The sequence below is a fragment of the Sus scrofa genome, chromosome 14 (genome assembly GCF_000003025.6).
Source record: "Sus scrofa isolate TJ Tabasco breed Duroc chromosome 14, Sscrofa11.1, whole genome shotgun sequence".
NCBI classification, from domain to species: Eukaryota; Metazoa; Chordata; class Mammalia; order Artiodactyla; family Suidae; genus Sus; species Sus scrofa.
In genome coordinates this window covers 36238356-36257663 of record NC_010456.5, presented here as the reverse complement: position 1 = coordinate 36257663, position 19308 = coordinate 36238356, and the positions used below count along the sequence as shown (strand labels likewise).

At 37.3% G+C, this 19308-nt stretch overlaps 1 protein-coding gene across 9 annotated transcripts in view; it reads right to left on the bottom strand.

Moving 5' to 3' along the window:
• Positions 1-19308, bottom strand: part of MED13L (mediator complex subunit 13 like) — a 322734-nt gene that overhangs the window by 126904 nt on the left and 176522 nt on the right. For all 9 annotated transcript variants that reach the window (XM_021073127.1, XM_021073122.1, XM_021073120.1 and 6 more), the window contains exon 4: positions 14502-14585. In XM_021073127.1, the coding sequence (XP_020928786.1) occupies positions 14502-14578 (77 nt within the window). In that variant the 5' untranslated portion in view covers positions 14579-14585. The remainder of the gene's footprint in view (positions 1-14501; positions 14586-19308) is intronic.

Sequence of the window (19308 nt, the reverse complement as noted above, 5' to 3'; positions counted from 1 at the left end):
TAAAAGATCAGACAGGAGTTCCCGTTGTGGCTCAGGGGTAACAAACTCGACTAGTACCCAAGGAGACACGGGTTCGATCCCTGGCCTCACTCAGTAGGTTAGGGATCCAGCATTGCTGTGAGCTGTGATATAGGTCACAGATGCAGCTCGGATTCTGCGTTACTGTGGCTGTGGCAGAGGCTGGTGGGTACAGCTCTGATTTGACCCCTAGCATGGAAACTTCCATATGCCAAGGATGTGGCCCTAAAAAGGCAAAAACAAACAAACAAAAAGAAAAAAGAAAAAAAAACAAAAACCAACCCCACAGAGAGAGAGAGAAAGAGAGAGAGCAGACATCCAAAGTGTCAATGGCCCAAGTGAAGGCTTCTCCATGATATACTCAGAAGAATTAAAAGAACTCTAAAATTTGGAAAGCTTCAAAATTTGGAAAGCTTAGTTTACAGAAAAAAGCACAAACACAGAATGCTTTGTTCAATGGCATGTATAGAACACACCCTGTATTATATGTCAAATACAATCACATTCAAATGTATCAATAATATACTTCAAGTGAAATATCATCTGGTTTGAAATGTGCTTAACAAACATGTTATCAAGTTTTCACTGGGTATTTTTAACAGCCTGTGTTTCTTAACAGTTAGGGGGAAGGAGGTCTTGCCAGTTTTAAAGTAGTCATCTCTAGTAATTTACCTTTTTGAATCTTTAAAACATGCTTAAAATGATGAAGATTAATGCAAGATAATGCATATTTAATACTTGATCATAATGATGTGTCCCAAACTAGTACTATAAATTTTCAGAGACTGCGTAAAGAGAGGGCTATGGGGCTAAAGTTGAAAAGCAAGATTTTTCTGTTTTCACATACTGGGTGTTTAAGGGCTATCATAATGTCTTATTCTCTTCCTAAGAATCTCTAGTTGAAATCAACATCAAGAAATATTCAAGGACACAACAAATCATTCGCAGAAGAATGTTGTTAAATACTTCAGAGACGTGAACCATACTCTGATATAAAGCTTAAATTCTAGATCTTGAAATTGTAAACGAGAAACAAAGGAGAGAAGGTAGCATGTTATAATGAAACTAATATAATACTTTAAAGACCACTGAGACAAAGCTCTAAAATCTCCAGCTAATTGTCCAATTTTCTCCTTCAGTGAAACACTTACTTTCTACAGTCCTTTCTTTTTTTAAAATTCAGCTAACATAGCAGTACTATAGTCAACTGTCTTCAACTGTAGATACCAAGACAGTTCTTTGTTTTCTTATATTTTCAGTACCAGATAAACCTGTAAGCAACACTGGTCAATATCAGTGGTCCATCATAATCCTTAAAATGTTCCCTCTAGGCTCTTCTGTGTGCAACTAGTTAGAAAGGTCTCCTCCTTTCTATGACACCTGTTAAGATTTCAAAATACGTTGAGGCTATTTTCACTAACAGAACTGCAATTCACCTGCGAGCACTGGGGGACAAAGTCCAACAGGGTGATGTATGTTTGCTTCTAGGGAATACTTGAACGAAAGCAACTTTTATAAAAAGCTCCACTTCTCAAACTTGAAACATGAACAAATCACTCAATAAGAAATAATACTGAGGAGTTCCTGCTGCGGCACAATGGGATCAGCAACATCCTGGGAGTGCTAGGGTGCAGGTTTGATCCCTGGCCCAGTACAGAGGGTTAAGAATCCAGCATTGCTGAAGCTGTGGCTTAGGATCTGATTCCTGGCTTGGGAACCATATCCCCAGGCATATGGCCTAGGGACCATATGTCCCAGGATCGCTGAAAATGGGAAAAAAAAAAAAGAAAGAATATTGAAAAACTCATGTAAAACTGAGTAAGTTAACTTTATAACCCATTGAGCCACAACAGGAATTCCCTAAAGGTTTATTTTTTAAAATAAGGACGATAAATAGAATGATGTTGTTTTAAATTGTGTCTCAGGAGTTCCTGTTATGACTTAGCGGTAATGAAACCGAGTAGTATCCATGAGGATGCGGGTTTGATCCCTGGCCTCGCTCAGTGGGTTAAGGAATCTGGCACTGCCGTGAGCTGTGGTGTAGGTTGCAGATGCAGCTTGGATCTTGTGTTGCTCTGGCTGAGGCACAGGCCAGCAGCTGCAGCTCTGATTCAACCCCTAGCCTGAGAACATACATATGCCTCGGATGCAGCCCTAAAAAAAATAAAACACTGTGTCTTATGCTAAATGAGTTTTAAGAGCTTTTGATCTTAGAGCAAACTATAGATTTACAACAGTTCAACCAAACCTGTAATGTCCTTTGTACTAGGAATTGTAATAGATGTTGAGTAGAATAAAAGGAAAAATAATGATGTATAATAAACATCAAAATAAGTATGATTCTGCTTTAAAGATTCAAGTTAGGAATAAAAACAGGAGGAAGGAGAGTAAATTCTCATCTTGCTCAGTGCAATGTCAAGAGAAAAATAAAATTTAAAAAATAGGCTTCCACCTGGTAACAGGAATGCCAGATAAAGTTCAGGTAACAAACGACCTAAACACAACTGAAACCATATTATGTTTATGTGGGAAAGTGCCTCACCAAAAGTAGTCTAACAGAAGGATACACAGGGCAGAGTGATTAGAAACATGAGCAGTTTGAAGTCAGAAAACCCAGACAGCAGAAAAGTGTAACAACAGAGCACATACGAACATTACAGCAAAGAGGAAGCTTCAGTTACACAATTTAAAACTTCATCTTAGGACTCACAGCTTTCTAAATTCTTTAGCCATAAATATTAAGTTATAATACTTCAAACTTAAAACTATCAATAAAACCCTACATGAAGTATACAGTCACCTCTACTGTCAGGTTCTCAAACAGAAATTTAATACTTTCCAAGAATCACATTTAATAAAAGCTTTATTTTTATAATATCTTCCAATGGTCTAAATATACCAAAGAAGTAAACCAAACACTTATAAAATAAGCTATGTACTCTCAATTTTTTTTCCCTTCGATTCCAAAATATTTTGGCAATAGAACTACAATGCTATTTCAAAACTCATACCAGAAATCAAGGTGATTTTAATCAGACCTTGAGATATTTAGGGTTAAAAATAAGAAGTCCTTTAAAAACAAAAAAAAAAAATCTCATGTCAGTATTTTAGGTATAAAAATCAGTACACAATACGAGATTTCTTAAACAGCACACTGCCATGTTCAATTAACTCATTTAATAGAAACCATATAAATAAACCAATTTAAAAATATATGAACAGTAAAATTCCTTTAGTATAAGAAATTATCAGAAATATAAAAATATGTATTTACCTTTAATTTTTCCCTAAATATTACCACCACAACCACCACTAAACAAATTGCCACATGCTGGGCTATGTGCTAGCTATTTTATTTAATGTTATTTTTTCCAACTCTAAATGATCTTAAAAACTAGCCTCCATTCTTACAAAAGGGGGGGGAGGGCAAACCTAGGCTCAATACAGTAAAATTTATTTATATAATCATTTTCCTTAACATTTTAAATTGTTTCATTAAACAGATGAAGGAGAAATGTTAGGAAGAAGGTTATGTAAAATCAAGCAAAAGCCACAACTGCAAACAGTATTTTTAACCTTTTCTTAAGAACTGAACTTTCTTGTCTAATGGGAAAGAAAAAATGTCCTGAAATCTAATCTATAATGCTTTCTCCCTGCTGCCAACATGCTACACAGATGCCACAGTCACATTTTATTGACAGCCCTGATCACACCTTTCACAGAAAGGACACCATTTGGTCCTTTCCTTGGCTTTGTCATTTCTTGGACCTTCTTTCCTCTCACTCCTGTCTCATTTCTCATCCTAGCCCCTTCCCTAAAGGAGGTTAATAAGTACTATTTAGAAATACTCTTATATAAAGTTTTTGGGTGTTTTTTTTTTTGTTGTTGTTGTTGTTGTTTTGCTTTTGAGGGCCACACTTGCGGCATATGGAAGTTCTCAGGTTAGGGGTCGAATTGGAGCTGTAGCTGCCTGCCCACACCACAGCTCACAGTAACTCTGGATCCTTGACCCACTTCACAAGGCCAGGGACTGAACCCATGTCGTCTTGGATACTAGTCAGATTTGTTTCCCTTGTACCTCAACAGGAACTCATAAACGTTTTTAAAGTGACTCAGGATAAGGCTTTATAATGAAACGTCAACTTAGAAAAGCAATAATAAAGATCTTCTAAGCCTTTACATTTTTAAAAAAGATGTTTAATGTTTATAAATTGAGGGATGAGTCCATAAACATTAATACCTTTGACACAGTATAAAGCATAAAAGCCATTAATTAATGAAATAGGAAATTTTCATATCACTTAAACATTGGAATTACAGAGAAAACAGGTGTCATCTTTCTTTCTCTCCCTCTCTTTCTTTCTTTCCCTCTTTTTTCTCTTTTGCCACACCCATAGTATGCAGAAGTTCCCTGGGCCAGGACTGAACCTGAGCCACAACCATTACAGCACCAAGTCCTTAACTGTTAGGCCACCAGGGAACCCCCAGGCATCATTTAATTAATTAAGTAAAATATTAAAACGAAAGTCTCCCACCACTAGGTGATTCAGCCCCAGAGGCTAAGCAATCCTATTTTAATAGCCAAACAATGTAAATCTAAGAGAAGCACAAGTAAGAGCAGGGTAACAAGGCAACATGAAGTTTTACATCCTAAAATTCTCTCCAATTCAAGTAGTAATAAAGTAGCTCCTTCCAAACAAACATATCTCTCCCTCCAAAAAATAACAACCATAAATTCTGTAGAAAATATTAAAATCTGCTAAAATACATATTACTAAAGACAAATGGAGACAGGAACTTAGAGGTGGTATAAGAGCCTATACTTAAAGAAAGGAATGGCACTCACTGAGTGAGGTTCCCCTTCCTTCACTTTTTTTCCCCCCAAACAACTTTTAACATGAGGGCACACAACCCACGTGGGTTGGTTAAAACTGATAGAAACCCCAATTTCAATCTTACTGGTTTGAAGAACCAGAAAAGTGAGTTCAAAGAGACCAAAGCAGCTAGAAAATGAGAAAGGAAATCCTGGAAAGAAGCGAGTCAAAAATAAAACTGCCCAAATCTCTGGTTGATGCCTGAATTTGTATGCATGCGACAGACTGAGCCCAGCTAAGGCTAAAACCACTGGCAATTTGGTGTCCCAAGGGACATTTGACACTATCTGAAGGTATTTTATGTTCTCACAATTGAAGGAGGAGGGTGCTACTGACACTGTGTAGGTGGAAACCAGAGATACTGCTAAGCACCCAACAATGCACAGGACAGATCCCACAACAAATAATTATCTGATCCAGAATGTCAAAGTGCTGAGGCTGAGAAACTCTGGGTCAAAGGAAGTACAGAGATTTTAGCTGCTACTAATCATAGGTGAGATAACAGTCTGGAGTTTTGACACCAGCAAAAGGTTTTTTTTAAAAAAAAAAGAAAAAGAAAAAATAAACAACAAAAACCTAAAAATTCTTCAAGAAAAAGAACAGAACTTAGAGTTTTTATACTATTTACAATGCCCAAAATACAAGTGAAAATTATTTAACATATGAGGAATCAGCAAAAACTAACCCATACTCAAGAAAAAAAGACAACCAGTGAAGATAATCCAGATATTTTATTTAGTGCCCAAAATTTTACAGCAATTATTGTAATTATGCTTAAGGACACTAAAGGAAAATGTGCTCATATACATAAAAAATAGGAAATCTCAGCTGAGGAATGGAAATGATAAAAAAAAAAAAAAAAAGATCCAACAGAAATTGTGGAACTGAAAGATACCATACCAAAATCAAATATATATTAGTCAACTATTTTTACTCTTAGTGCTTATTCCAGTATCTGCTTTCTTTTTTGCCAAATCTGTAATAATTTATACTAAATCCTCACTATAATTACATTAAAAACTAAATAAAGGTGAAAAGCCTATCTCCTAATCATTTGATATTAGAAAAATCAATGGTTTGCTGAAGAAATATATTCTAATAATATTACACCTTTTACGATTAATAATCTAAGTAGCAGAGATATACTGTAGACTATAACAAGAAATTATAAATAATTTCAAGATTCTCATATTTTTGAGTCATTCTGGAAAACTACTAAGTGTGGCTGAAAATTTTTTTTTCTTTTCTTTTTACGGCTGCACTTGAGACATATGGAAGTTCCCAGGCTAAGGGTCAAATTGGAGTTGCAGCTGCTGGCCTACAACACAGCAACAGCAACATGGGATGTGAGAAGCATGACTAACATCTGTGATCTACACCACAGCCTGCGACCTATACCAGCTTGTGACCTACACTGCAGCTTGCCACAACGCCGGATCCTTAACCAACTGAGCAAGGCCAGACAGAGATCAAACCCCACGTCCTCATGGATATTATGTCAGGTTCTAAAACCACTGAGCCACAATGGGAACTCCCTAAAGTTTTCTAGTGTAAAGAAAATGTCCCATTTCCATCACAGATAGTCTAAAGTCTCGTTTTGTAAATAAAAACAAAGATGTGTAAATGAAAAAAATCATATAAAAAGGAGCAATAATTTCCCTTATACATATCTGCTTTTAATCTTAAAAAAAAAACAACAACAACAAAAAAACCTTCCCACATGCCACTGATTTGAGCAATTATGAGTGCAAATGCCCATCTAGGCATATACATTTTTATGCTTTTTCTAAACTCTAAGATATATAGCAAACTATCTCAAATTAAAGTATTTCACAAAGTCAAAGACATATAAGCATTCAATTAAATATGTAGTTAATTTCTGAAATCAATTTCATTAATCTATGAGAATGATCTATTTGATATATGGCAATGTATTTCTATGGTGCTTAGATTTCAGTCCCTAAAGTTATGGACACATCCTAAATAAGACTAGACATATGAGCAAAATGAATAGTACTTTCTTCACTCTATCAAAAAGTTAATCATTTGAACCTCCATTCATTTATTCCACGACCCCTCACTTTGATTTTTTTTTCCAGTAAGGGTAGTGACCTTTAGCTAAGACATCTTAAGCAAAGGTAAAATAGGTGATTAGCTATGTTATAAAATGAAAGAACACTTAAAAATGAACTCCCACTTGGTACATAAAACATCTTCTCTCCTTCTAATTTCATTATAAACATTATTACAGAAGTTAACACAATCCCTTTCTCCAGACACATTCTTTAAAACTTTCAGATCCTTTGGAACAGTAATATCAAATTCCTTGGATTGGTAAATAAAGTAGTTATTTTCTGTTTATAGCAAAATCAAACACAACAAAAACAGTATGTTCCTGGTGGGAGGGGAGGGAGGGAAGGAGGAAAGGAAGTGAGGGAGAGAGGGAGGAATTTATATATATGTGTATATATATATATATATATATACACACACACACACATATATACACATATATATGGGACATGCGTGGACTCTACAATTTTCCTAGAATCAGAGACTCTAAAAAAATTTTTAACTTTTTAGAAATAATAAACAGTAAAACTAAATCCAGAAGTATTCAGTAAGTCCCACAATGTCAATTAATGGAAAATCACCCATATTTCTGAATGGATGGACCAGTGATCAAGGAAAACTTTGTTTCTAGCTTAGTTTTAGAATCCTTCTTAAAAGTAGATAGTATGTATGTAATTAAACCATGAAAATCAATTACTGATATTCAGAATATAAGTTTTTATCACTAACTAAAAACTAGTGATAATAATTTCCATTTGGTTAAAAGTAAATGAGCTACCTGGAAAACATACAGTTGTTTACCTCTGGTTGATCTGGCCTTTCAATTTAACACTCTATGCTTAATGTCTGTGAAATACAAAGTATAGTGCCTGGTACATCAAGGACACTTTTAAAATCCCAGACAGGGACAGTATCAGTTTTATCATAGGCTCTTATTAAATGTTTGTCTCCTCCCTTCCTCTAGATGAAACAGTTTTTCACTATGTAGCTACTTGTAACAGAACAGAGTAAGAAGTCTACTTTCCTATCTTCATTTCAACTCCCAATTCCTAAGTCAGGCTATTGCAAACTGAAATTTACCACTGCACTGAAACTGCTTATGTTATGGTCATTGTGACTGTATAATTGCCTTTTAGAATGTATTTTATCTGGCCTCTCTGGTAGACACAGCTGATTAATCTTCAACTTTAAAAATTCCTGGTTTTGCTTAACACCAGTCTGCCTGGTTCTCATTTCTCACTGACCTTTCCTAGTCTCCTTTATATATTCCTCTTTCTCTCCCATCCTGTAAACAAAGATGCTCCCCAGGATTCTAACCTCATTGCCTTCTCACTTTTCACACAATTCTCAAATAAATTCAAGTAATGAAATACATGGCATCTTCCCCCCACACACACACCGCCAGCAAATGGAAGTTCCTGAACCAGAGACGGAATCTGAGCTGCTGCTGCAACCTATGCCACAGCTGTAGCAATACTGGATCCTTAACCCACTGCACCACTACAGAGACAATGCCAGATCCATAACCGCTGTGCCACAGTGGGAACTCTCACAGTATTTTTGGATACAGCTTCCATCAGATAAGCGAAAGTAGAAAACAACATATATTTTATAGATCTACCAAAAACAAACAAAAAATATGATAAAACTATTATGTATGATTAGTAAATCCAAATTGTCCCATTAATATTTTTATGAATGTCCCATCAGCTATTTCTTGTTAAATACACCACATGTGCAGAGCAATTTATAAGGAAATCTAAAAAGTTACCGCTAATGACCTTATTTTGCTAAACACTAATAAGAGATTCCCTTTATCTTTCACACTGTAAGTAACTGTTTATATGCCTGCTTACCCTCTAATGAGGGATCCCTTTGCCTGATTTTTCATCTTTGCACCTAAAGACACAGATGACTGGGGTATAAGGAAAGTAAAGGAAAGAGGAAGATGAGAAGAAAAAAAAAAAATGGTGAAGAAATAGGGGAAGGTGAGGAAAGACAGGAAAGGAAAGTTTTAAAGTGCTAAAAAAAAAATTCCCTACATCAAAACATTTCATCTTGTTACCAAAAAAAAAAAAAAAAAAAAGTTTTTTGCTACTAAAACCAAAAGACCAGGGCATTTCCTTCATGTTAGGTAGTGTAGGAACATAAAAAAGAAATTAAAGAATTCCAGGCTTAAGAGTCAAGAAAATATCCATATGAAATGACACAAAAGCACTCAATGTAACATACTTTCAGTTCTGTTTGTACATGCAAAAGTAATCAGAATATTTAAAAACATGTGTTATTAGGGGCAATCAATTATTTCACTTAAAATGACATTCAAAAACTAAAGAATATAGACTTTAAATTCTGTGGTAGTCAAATGCATGTTGAAACTAGACTGAATTAGAAAATAAATACCTTTCCAAAAGAAAAAAACCTCCATCATTGGAATAATTTCTAAATTATTTTAAAAGAATGTATTTTTCAGTAGTTTATTTTTAAGAATATTCTGGCGGCAAAGGCTATTTCAAATTCAACATACCTTAGAAACCAGAAACATATGTTTGATGTTAGATGTCACAATTCTTTAGGACAAAGCCAAGTTCTCTTTCTTATTTATTATATTCTCAATGATATGAGTAACTAAAGATATGTCACTATAACCAAAAAAAAAAAAAAAAAGATACAAATTTCTTTTATCTTCTTGGACCTGCTTGGTCAAATTTATATATACATACACACACACGCACACATACACAATTTCTAAAATTATCCTCAGCATCATCTGGTATCAAACACTGAAAACTCTTTTAGGAGTCCCCCACCAACTGATTTACATTTGCTATCAATACAGAGAGAAATGATAGCTCAAAAAATAATACTCTATTAAGCACTATTACAATAGCCAAGACTGGAAGCAACCTAAATGTCCATTGACAGAGAAATGGATAAAGAAAATGTGGTACATACAAACAATGGAATGTTACTCAACCATAAAAGAATGAAATGGATGGACCACGACATTATCATACTAAGTGAAATAAATCAGACAGAAAAGGACAAGTATCATATGATATCACTTATATATGGAATCTTAAAAATATGATACAAATGAACTTATTTACAAAACAGAAACCGACCTACAGACATAGAAAACAATCTTATGGTTACCAAATGGGAAAGGTGAGGGATGCCATAAATTAGTAGTTTGGGATTATATACTATACACACACACACACATATATATATACATACACACTACCATATATAAAATAAACAACAAGGACCTACTGCATAGCACATAGAACTCTACTCAATATTCTGTAATAACCTAACTGGGGAAATAATCTGAAAAGGAATAGATATATGTATATGTATAACTGAATTACTCTCTATGACCTGAAACTAACACAATATTGTAAATCAATTATACTGCAACATAAAATAAAAAAATTTTTAATAATATTATGCTATTAATCAAGTAAGTAAAACCTATTCATCGGTATATTCATTTGTTGCCACTACTACAATGCTTTTAGATTACATAAAATATGCAGTGTGCTAAATCTTATTATCCTATTGAACAAAAGTATCCATATGCTAATATCACTTATTTTATACTTAAAATAGTATTCTTTAAAAAATTCTCCTTTTATGTGAATCTGATGATATCAAATAAGAGGACTCCTAAAAACAGTAATTTGTGCATACAATGTGTTTGGCACTGGGAAGCAAATTTTCCTCTCCAATGGCCTCTAAATTGATATATACTAAAAAAGATTAAAGATGATTAATTTGTTCTTGCTTTTTCTCAGCTAAGTTATAAACAAGTTTTTTTGTTTGTTTGTTTTTTGTTTTTTCTTTTAAAGGCCGCACCTGAGGCATATGGAAGTTCCCGGGCTAGGGGTCAAATCAGAGCTACAGCTGCTGGCCTACGCCACAGCCACAGCAATGCCAAATCTTGAACTCACTGAGCAAGGCCAGGGAATGAACCCATGTCCTCATGGATACTGGTCAGATTTGTTTTCACTGCACCACCATGGGAACCATTGTAAGCCATGTAAATAAGTTAATTCATTTAATCTTCACAACAACCATCTAACATATTACTTAGACTAATTATTATCAATTCAATAACAGCAAAAAAATAAAAGTTCATCTCAGAAACACTAAAGAACCCGTCATGAAACAAATAACTTCTAAAGAGAGGTATGAGATGTTACCCAAACTCTACTAATTCTAAATGCCCTCCTCCATGGGGTCACTCTGTCTATCCGAAATGACTTAACCCCTGAAATCCTATTTCAACATCAAACAAGGTGCGCTATATTCCACTCAGAATACAAGTGGGAAATTCATTACACCTAATAAAGTTTTATTTCAGCAAATGCCAATTTTTTTAAGTGAATCTTTGCTTTATAATTTTTCTAATTATTACCACCTTCTGAAATAGTTTTTTTTTTTTTTTTTTTTTGTCTTTTTGCTATTTCTTGGGCCACTCCTGCGGCATATGGAGGTTCCCAGGCTAGGGGTCGAATCGGAGCTGTAGCCACCGACCTACGCCAGAGCCACAGCAACGCGGGATCCGAGCCGCGTCTGCAACCTACACCACAGCTCACGGCAATGCCGGATCGTTAACCCACTGAGCAAGGGCAGGGATCGAACCCGCAACCTCATGGTTCCTAGTCGGATTCATTAACCACTGCGCCACGACGGGAACTCCTGAAATAGTTTTTTAATCATTAATATTTCTATACCACAAGAAAACAAAGTACCATGAGATTATCACTAATTTAAAGTCTTAAAATAATAAATAACTTAGGTACACTGATCAGAAAACAATAGCAAGAGTTCCCATCATGGCTCAGCGACTAGTATCCATGAGGATGCAGGTTCAGTCCCTGGCCTCCACGCAGCAGGTTAAGGATCTGGCTTTGCCATGAGCTGTGATGTAGGCTGCAGACTCGGCTCGGATCCCTGGGGCTCAGAAAGGATGGGCCTGGAGCTAGGGTAGCAGCCTGGCCCCTCGGGTCCAGCTCTGGATGGACTCCTCACTTCAAGAAGTACTAAGACAAGGAGTTCCTATCGTGACTTAGCAGAAACAAATCTGACCAGTATCTATGGTGACGCAGGTCTGATCTCTGGCCTTGCTCAGAGGGTTAGGGATCTGATGTTGCTGTGAGCTGTGGTGTAGGTGGCAGACGCAGCTCGGATCCCTCACTGCTGTGGCTGTGGTGTAGGCCAGCAGCTGCTGCTTCGATTAGACCAGTACCCTAGGAACTTCCATATGCTGTGGGTACAGCCCTAAAAAGACCAAAAAGAAAAAGAAAAAAGAAAAGAGAAATCAACAGCATCCCAGTTACACAAAATCAAACATCCAATTACATGTATTATTTACATCTGGTTTGCTAAAGTTAGGAAGACTATGAGAATCTAAATAAAGAGTAGAGATACTTAAGCTATATAAAATAGACTGATAGGAACTTTTGACTTTTAAACATTATTTTTTACTTTTGCTACTCCTTTATTCTCTATTTTATTTCTACATTTCCTCTTCACACCCAAATTCCTGTCAATCACACAAACACCTATACGTATTGATCAAAAGTTTTAGGACTGGCTCAGTTAATTCACCACTGACCAGTTGTGGAATTCACATCAAGCATGGTAAAGAAGATCACTGGGAAGTTCCCATTGTGGTGCATCAGAAACAAATCCGACTAGGAACCATGAGGTTGCAGGTTCGATCCCTGGCCTCGCTCAAAGGATTAAGGATCCCGCATTGCCGTGAGCTGTGATGTAGGTCACAGACATGGCTCGGATCTCATACTGCTGTGGCTCTGGCATAGGCCGGCAGTTGTAGCTCCAATTTGACCCCTAGCCTGGGGTCCTCCATACGCCTTTGTGCGGCCCTAAAAAGACAAAAAATTTAAAAAAAAAGAAAAAAAGAAAAATCAATGGGCTAAAGCAACTCTATATACAACCTTTCAGACTTACATGCATAAAAGCCAAAACTTTACCTAGTCAGAAAAATCTACGTCTTCTCTAAAGTTAAGGAGAATGCTAAGGTGAATTATGCCCATGAAATAAGCATTTCAGGCTAAATCAATATAAATAAAAGGGAAAAAAAAGTTCATCATCAATCAAAGCATCTATAAATAGAATCACACTCATACACACTGGGACCTTTTTCTAAAAGCATTATTATTGTTTGGGAGTTCCCATCGTGGCTCAGTGGTTAACAAATCCAATGAGGAATCATGAGGTTGCGGGTTCGATCCCTGGCCTTGCTCGGTGGGTTAAGGATCCGGCGTTGCCGGGAGCTGTGGTGTAGGTCACAGATGTGGCTTGGATCCCGCATTGCTGTGGCTCTGGCGTAAACCGGCGGCTAAAGCTCTGATTGGACCCCTAGCCTGGGAACCTCCATATGTTGCGAGAGCGGCCCAAGAAAATGGCCAAAAAAAAAGCATTATTATTGTTTTCAGGCAAACCTTGATACACAATACCTACTGTCTACTTAAATACAATTTTTAATAAATCCGAAAGAATATTTTTAAAGTGGGAAATATTTCAAGGACATTCATGGTGACTTGCCCCCCAAAGAGCCAGTAACTAATTTATCTCATTTGGAAAAAAAAAAAAAAAACCAATTAGGTTTAGTTAATGAATTCTACAACCACTTCATCAAAGCTTTAGGACATACAGGTTAGAAAGAAGGCTGGTATTAAATATCCTGTAGGAACAAGAGGCAGCTGTAGCCACTGAAATTCTGGCCACCTATCCAAAAGATAAAAGATGTTTAAGTTACCTACCACGTAAGGCTTCAACATCTCTTGTCTACAGCCAGGACCTTAGCTTAGGGCAAGTTCACAGATAGTAAAGTAGAATTAAGATTGTGTTCTTACTCTAAAGAAATGAAACAGTCACCAACTTTCAATTTAGTCTATACTGTGTTCAAAGGCAGGTGAGATAAATATTAAATTTTGAGGATTTTGTTTTTTGATTCTAGCTTAATTAATCTAAAACTTCATGTTTTCTTAGTATCAAAGACTGCCTTCAAAGCCATTCATAAATTAAATGATGGATAAAAGTTTAAGACTGTTTAGAGAAGTAACTTCCGGTTCTGGTTTGACAACTGCATGGACGTGCTGACCAACTCTTAAGGGTCATCAAACAGTTCTATAAAAACTGTCACCATCTATTCGCTTGACTATTTAAAGTTATGTCACATTAACACTTTAAGGAATAAAGATAAAAAAGAATAATGAAAATAACAGAGTAGAGTGATTCAATCCCAAACAGTGTCATTAGAAGGGACTTAGACATGGGTTACTGATAATCATTCTCTTAGTAAAAAATTTAGTATTCCACAAAAATTTAATAAAGTATTTAATAAAATGTGATCTTGGAATCTATTTCATACATGTAAACTACTAACATTATTGGAAAATGAATAAATAAGCTGCTTCCTCCACCCACCTCTTCCCCAAAGATAGCTGTGGTCAAGCAAAAGAAACCAACAAAAAAACCAGAAGTGTTCTAAAGACTCACCTTTTGTTGACTGGCTTCTCATCTTTTTCATAGGGTCGGACAAACCATTTCCCAATCCTAACAAAGTTCTTATCCATTAGGCACCTATAATAATTACATCAAGAATATGGTTTCAATAACAAATCAGCAAATCACTGAGTCAATAATCACAGATAAGATCCACCATTGAAAATAGAAACATAACAAATTAAACTGTCAAAAGATTTTCCTATGGCTTAAAATGATTATACTATACCTACTGAAAAGAACTTTCTTACTCTGGGAATAGGTTTGTATCATGTATTTTTCTTGCACACGTTAAAAGCTGGAGTTCCCATCGTGGCTCAGCGGAAACGAATCTGACTAGTACCCATGACCACTCAGGTTTGAACCCTGGCCTCGCTCAGTGGGTTAAGGATCTGGAGTTGCCGTGAGCTGTGGTGTAGGTCGCAAACACAGCTAGGATCTGGCATTGCTGTGGCTGTGGTGTTTTTTCAATGTCAAGCCACAGGATATTCTCTCTGAAGACATGTTAATGGCAACTGAACTCAACTCATATAACACCAAAAATGCACACAATTCAATTGAAGTGACAACAATACAGATAGCTATGACCAAGTTCACTTGGGTACAGGCAGACGACAGCTATATCATTACCGCCATCAGGTCAATTGTGAGATGCCATCATTTGCAAGGAGTATCCCTGATTTTAAAAATATAAAAATGTGGGAGAAAATATGCATTGTGAAATTGATGAAATACAGTAATCTCTAACACTAGTCAATGAAATGATACATATTTTGTAAGAAAACCTGTCAGAAAGGTGGATATAATTCTTCTATACAAGGTTCTACCTACCAACGAAAGAGCCACAGAGCAATTCTTTACCGAATATTCAGGCAACTCTACGTGTGGCTTTTACCTCTGTAATTTCCACTCCATCAAGGAGGATGGAAACAATTCAAGCCTTCAACAGATTAGATGGCTTCAACAGATTAGATGGGTTAGTACACGGCAATAGTTTCTGCTGGCCACAATGTAATTCCCTATGAACAGAGCCCAGTTGGAGCAGTGGGGCATCAAAAATGTCACTGTTTTATTTTGTTTGTTTGTTTTCTTTTTAGGGCCACACCGGAGCCATATGGAGGGAGGTTTCCAGGCTAGGGGCTGGATGAGAGCTACAGCTGCCAGCCTACGCCACAGTCACAGCAACACAGGATCCAAGCTGCATCTGAGACTTACATCTCAGCTCATGGCAACGACAGATCCTTAACCCACTGAGCAAGGCCAGGGCTCAAACCTGCAACCTCATGGTTCCTAGTCAGATTGTTTCTGCTACACCACGACAGGAACTCCACTGGTTTTATTTTGAACATGAATTTCTCTAACAATCTTCCTTGTTCACAATGAAAAAATTCATTTTCAAAGTAACCCAATCTGTTTTCCTAAGAATATGAATTAAACTTGCTTTTTAAGGTGAAAGACTATGGAACTCCATGAAAGCTAGGATAGAAAGCATGGAATACCCAATACGGTAAAAGTGCTCAAGAAGCAAAAATGAAAAATCAAATCATCAGTCTGTTCCCTAGTTAAGTGGCTTAACTGCATTTTCTTTCTTTTTTTCTGTCTGTCTATCTTTCTAGGGTCGTGGCACATGGAGGTTCCCAGGCTTGGGGTCCAATCGGAGCTGTAGCTGCCAGCCTATACCACAGCCACAACAACATGAAATCCAAGCCACATCTGTTCCCTACACCACAGCTCATGGCAACGCCGGATCCTTAACCCACTGAACTGAGGATCCTCATGGATACTAGTCAGATTCATTTCCACTGAGCCACAACAGGAACTTCTGTATTTTCTAGCTAGACTACACGTATATATAGATTATTTCCACTAGAAAACCACTGTTTATAGTCAGGTTCCTTCTTCCATTAATGCTACCAATAACCACCACTAGAATCACTTGTACCACCACCACATTTGATTACCAGGCCTATTATATCACTTAATTATTGTAATAATTATATGAGGATAGATGTACAATGTCAATTTTCATACACGAAAAAGCTGGGCACAGTGAGAATATCACCTAGACAAAGTAACTAACTCAGCTAATCAGCAGCAGACTGATTAAGCCCAGATACAGATCTGATCTCAGGGCCAAGACTTTTTTTTTTTTGTCTTTTTTGTCATTTCTTGGGCCACTCCTGCAGCATATGGAGGTTCCCAGGCTAGGGTCGAGAATCGGAGCCATAGCCACTGGGCTACGCCTGAGCCACAGCAATGCGGGGCTCCAAGCCGCGACTGCCACCTACACCACAGCTCGAGGCAACTCCAAATCCTTAGCCCACTCAGCAAGGCCAGGGATTGAACCTGCAACTTCATGGTTCCTAGTCCGATTTGTTAACCACTGAGCCACAACGGGAACTCTGGGCCAAGACATTTAACCATTGCTGTGTACTGGCTCTGATGCTATCTTATTTGCTCAATGCTTTACTCATTTTTTTTTTTTTGATGTCCATTAAAAAATTTTAACTGCTGGAGTTCCCGTCGTGGCGCAGTGGTTAATGAATCCGACTAGGAACCATGAGGTTGAGGGTTCGGTCCCTGCCCTTGCTCAGTGGGTTAACGATCTGGTGTTGCCGTGAGCTGTGGTGTAGGTTGCAGACTCGGCTCGGATCCCGCATTGCTGTGGCTCTGGCGTAGGCCGGTGGCTACAGCTCCGACTCAACCCCTAGCCTGGGAACCTCCATATGCCGCGGGAGCGGCCCAAAGAAATAGCAAAAAAAGACCAAAAAAAAAAAAAAATTTTAACTGCTGGGTAAAAATACAGGAGTTCCCATTGTTGCTCAACAGAAAAGAATCTGACTAGCAGCCATGAGGACACAGGTTCAATCCCTGGCCTCACTCAGTGGGTTAAGGATCCAGCATTGCTGTGAGCTGTAGTGTAGGTTGCAGACGTGGCTTGGATCTGTCGTTGCTGTGGCTCTGGTGTAGGCAGGTGGCTACAGCTCCGACTGGACCCCTAGCCTGGGAACCTCCATATGACATGGGTACAGCCCTAGAAAAAGACAAAAAAAAAAAAAAACTAAGAATTCATCATGTTGAATTTTTCAATTTTGGCATAGAGTACTCATAATATAGAAGAATAACATTTTGGCAATCTGATCTTTATAGAATTGCATTGTGATTGAAAATTCTCTCTCCTTTTTTTTTTTTTTTGGGGGGGGGGTCTTTTTGGGCCACACCCTCGGCATATGGAAGTTCCCATGCTAGGGGCTGAATGAAAGCTGCTGGCCAATGCCACAGCCACAGCAACATGGGATCTGAGCCACATCCAAGACCTACACCACGGCTCACTGCAATGCCAGATCCTTAACCCACTGATTGAGGCCAGGGATTGAACCTATGTCCTCATGGATACTAGTCAGTTTCGTTCCTGTTGCACCACAACAGGAACTCCGAAAATTCCTTTTTTTTTTTTTTTTTGCCTGTCGGGGGGTGGGCTGGGGGAGAGGTCCATCCCACAGCATATGAAGTTCTGGGCCAGGGATTAGATCTGAGTTGCAGCTGCAGCCAGGCCAGATCCTTTAACCCATTGTGCTGGGCCAGGGATTGAATTTGTGTCCTGGTGTTGCAGAGACATCACTGATCCTGTTGCACCACATTGGGAACTCTCATTTTTAATGTCCAAAAGTATTTTGTAATTGACAGGTCATGTGTATTTAATATTTCTTTATTTTCCAAAGCTGTTATTAAATTGAAAGTGTATCAAAAATAAATCAATAATGCTTAGAGTGAAAGCAACAAGGCATGTATAGAACCACATCAAGCTAAATACTAGTCTTTTACTGACACATCCTCAATAAATACCACTTTTAAATAACATTTCATTCTTTCATATAAGTCTTGAAGGTCAAAATTCAAAAGAATCACTTATTTAGTAACAGAGAAAACATGATTACCGCTTATGGATAGGAAAAAAAAAAATCCAAGGCTTTAGACAGTATAATATGAAAGAAAAAAGATAAAAAGAAGAAAAATATCTCTGGTTAAAGAGGACAATGTATAAAGTTTGTTTCAAAACCTTTGCCCTTCTATGAAGTAAAAGCCACAAAATCTATTTACTGTTTTCATTCCAGGACAAATGAGAGATTGGGATAGAAGAGCAGCAGCATACAGCTAAGACCACTCAAGGACAAAATTAGGCAAAAAGCAAAAGGTTAATGAACATACTGAGTCTAACTTTCTGTGTTAAAATAGCCCCTGGAGTGCCCACTAAAGATCATATTTCCTTGTCAGGCAATTTCAACAAAAGGTTTATCACTAATACACCAAACAGCCATGGAAACTATTGCATTCTTCTATCTAAAACCATCTGGTTTCATGGAGTTCTCCTGCGGCATACCAGGTTAAGGATCTGGTGTTGTCACTGCAACTGCTCAGGTCACTGCTGTGGCATGGGTTTAATTTGTGGCCCAGGAACTTCCTCATGCCACAGGTGGGCAAAAGCAAAACTAAACTAAACTAGAACCATCTGGTTCCAAATGAGAATCATATATGACTCACATGATTTTTCAACCACTAATCAGTTTCTATATGATCAGTGATTTCCTTCACACTGAAAACATGAGAACACACAATTGCACTGGATGAAGTGTCATTTTAATGGTTCTGAATTTGCAACTGACTTATCCCTGAACAGGGGAGCCATCACAAGTCATGCCGTCACCAGTGATATGGGAGAAAATTAGCAAGTCGCTAAGTACCTCAGAAAAGGCTGGGACTAAATTAGTGAATATGCTGAATATGTTCTTTTTCTCTGACC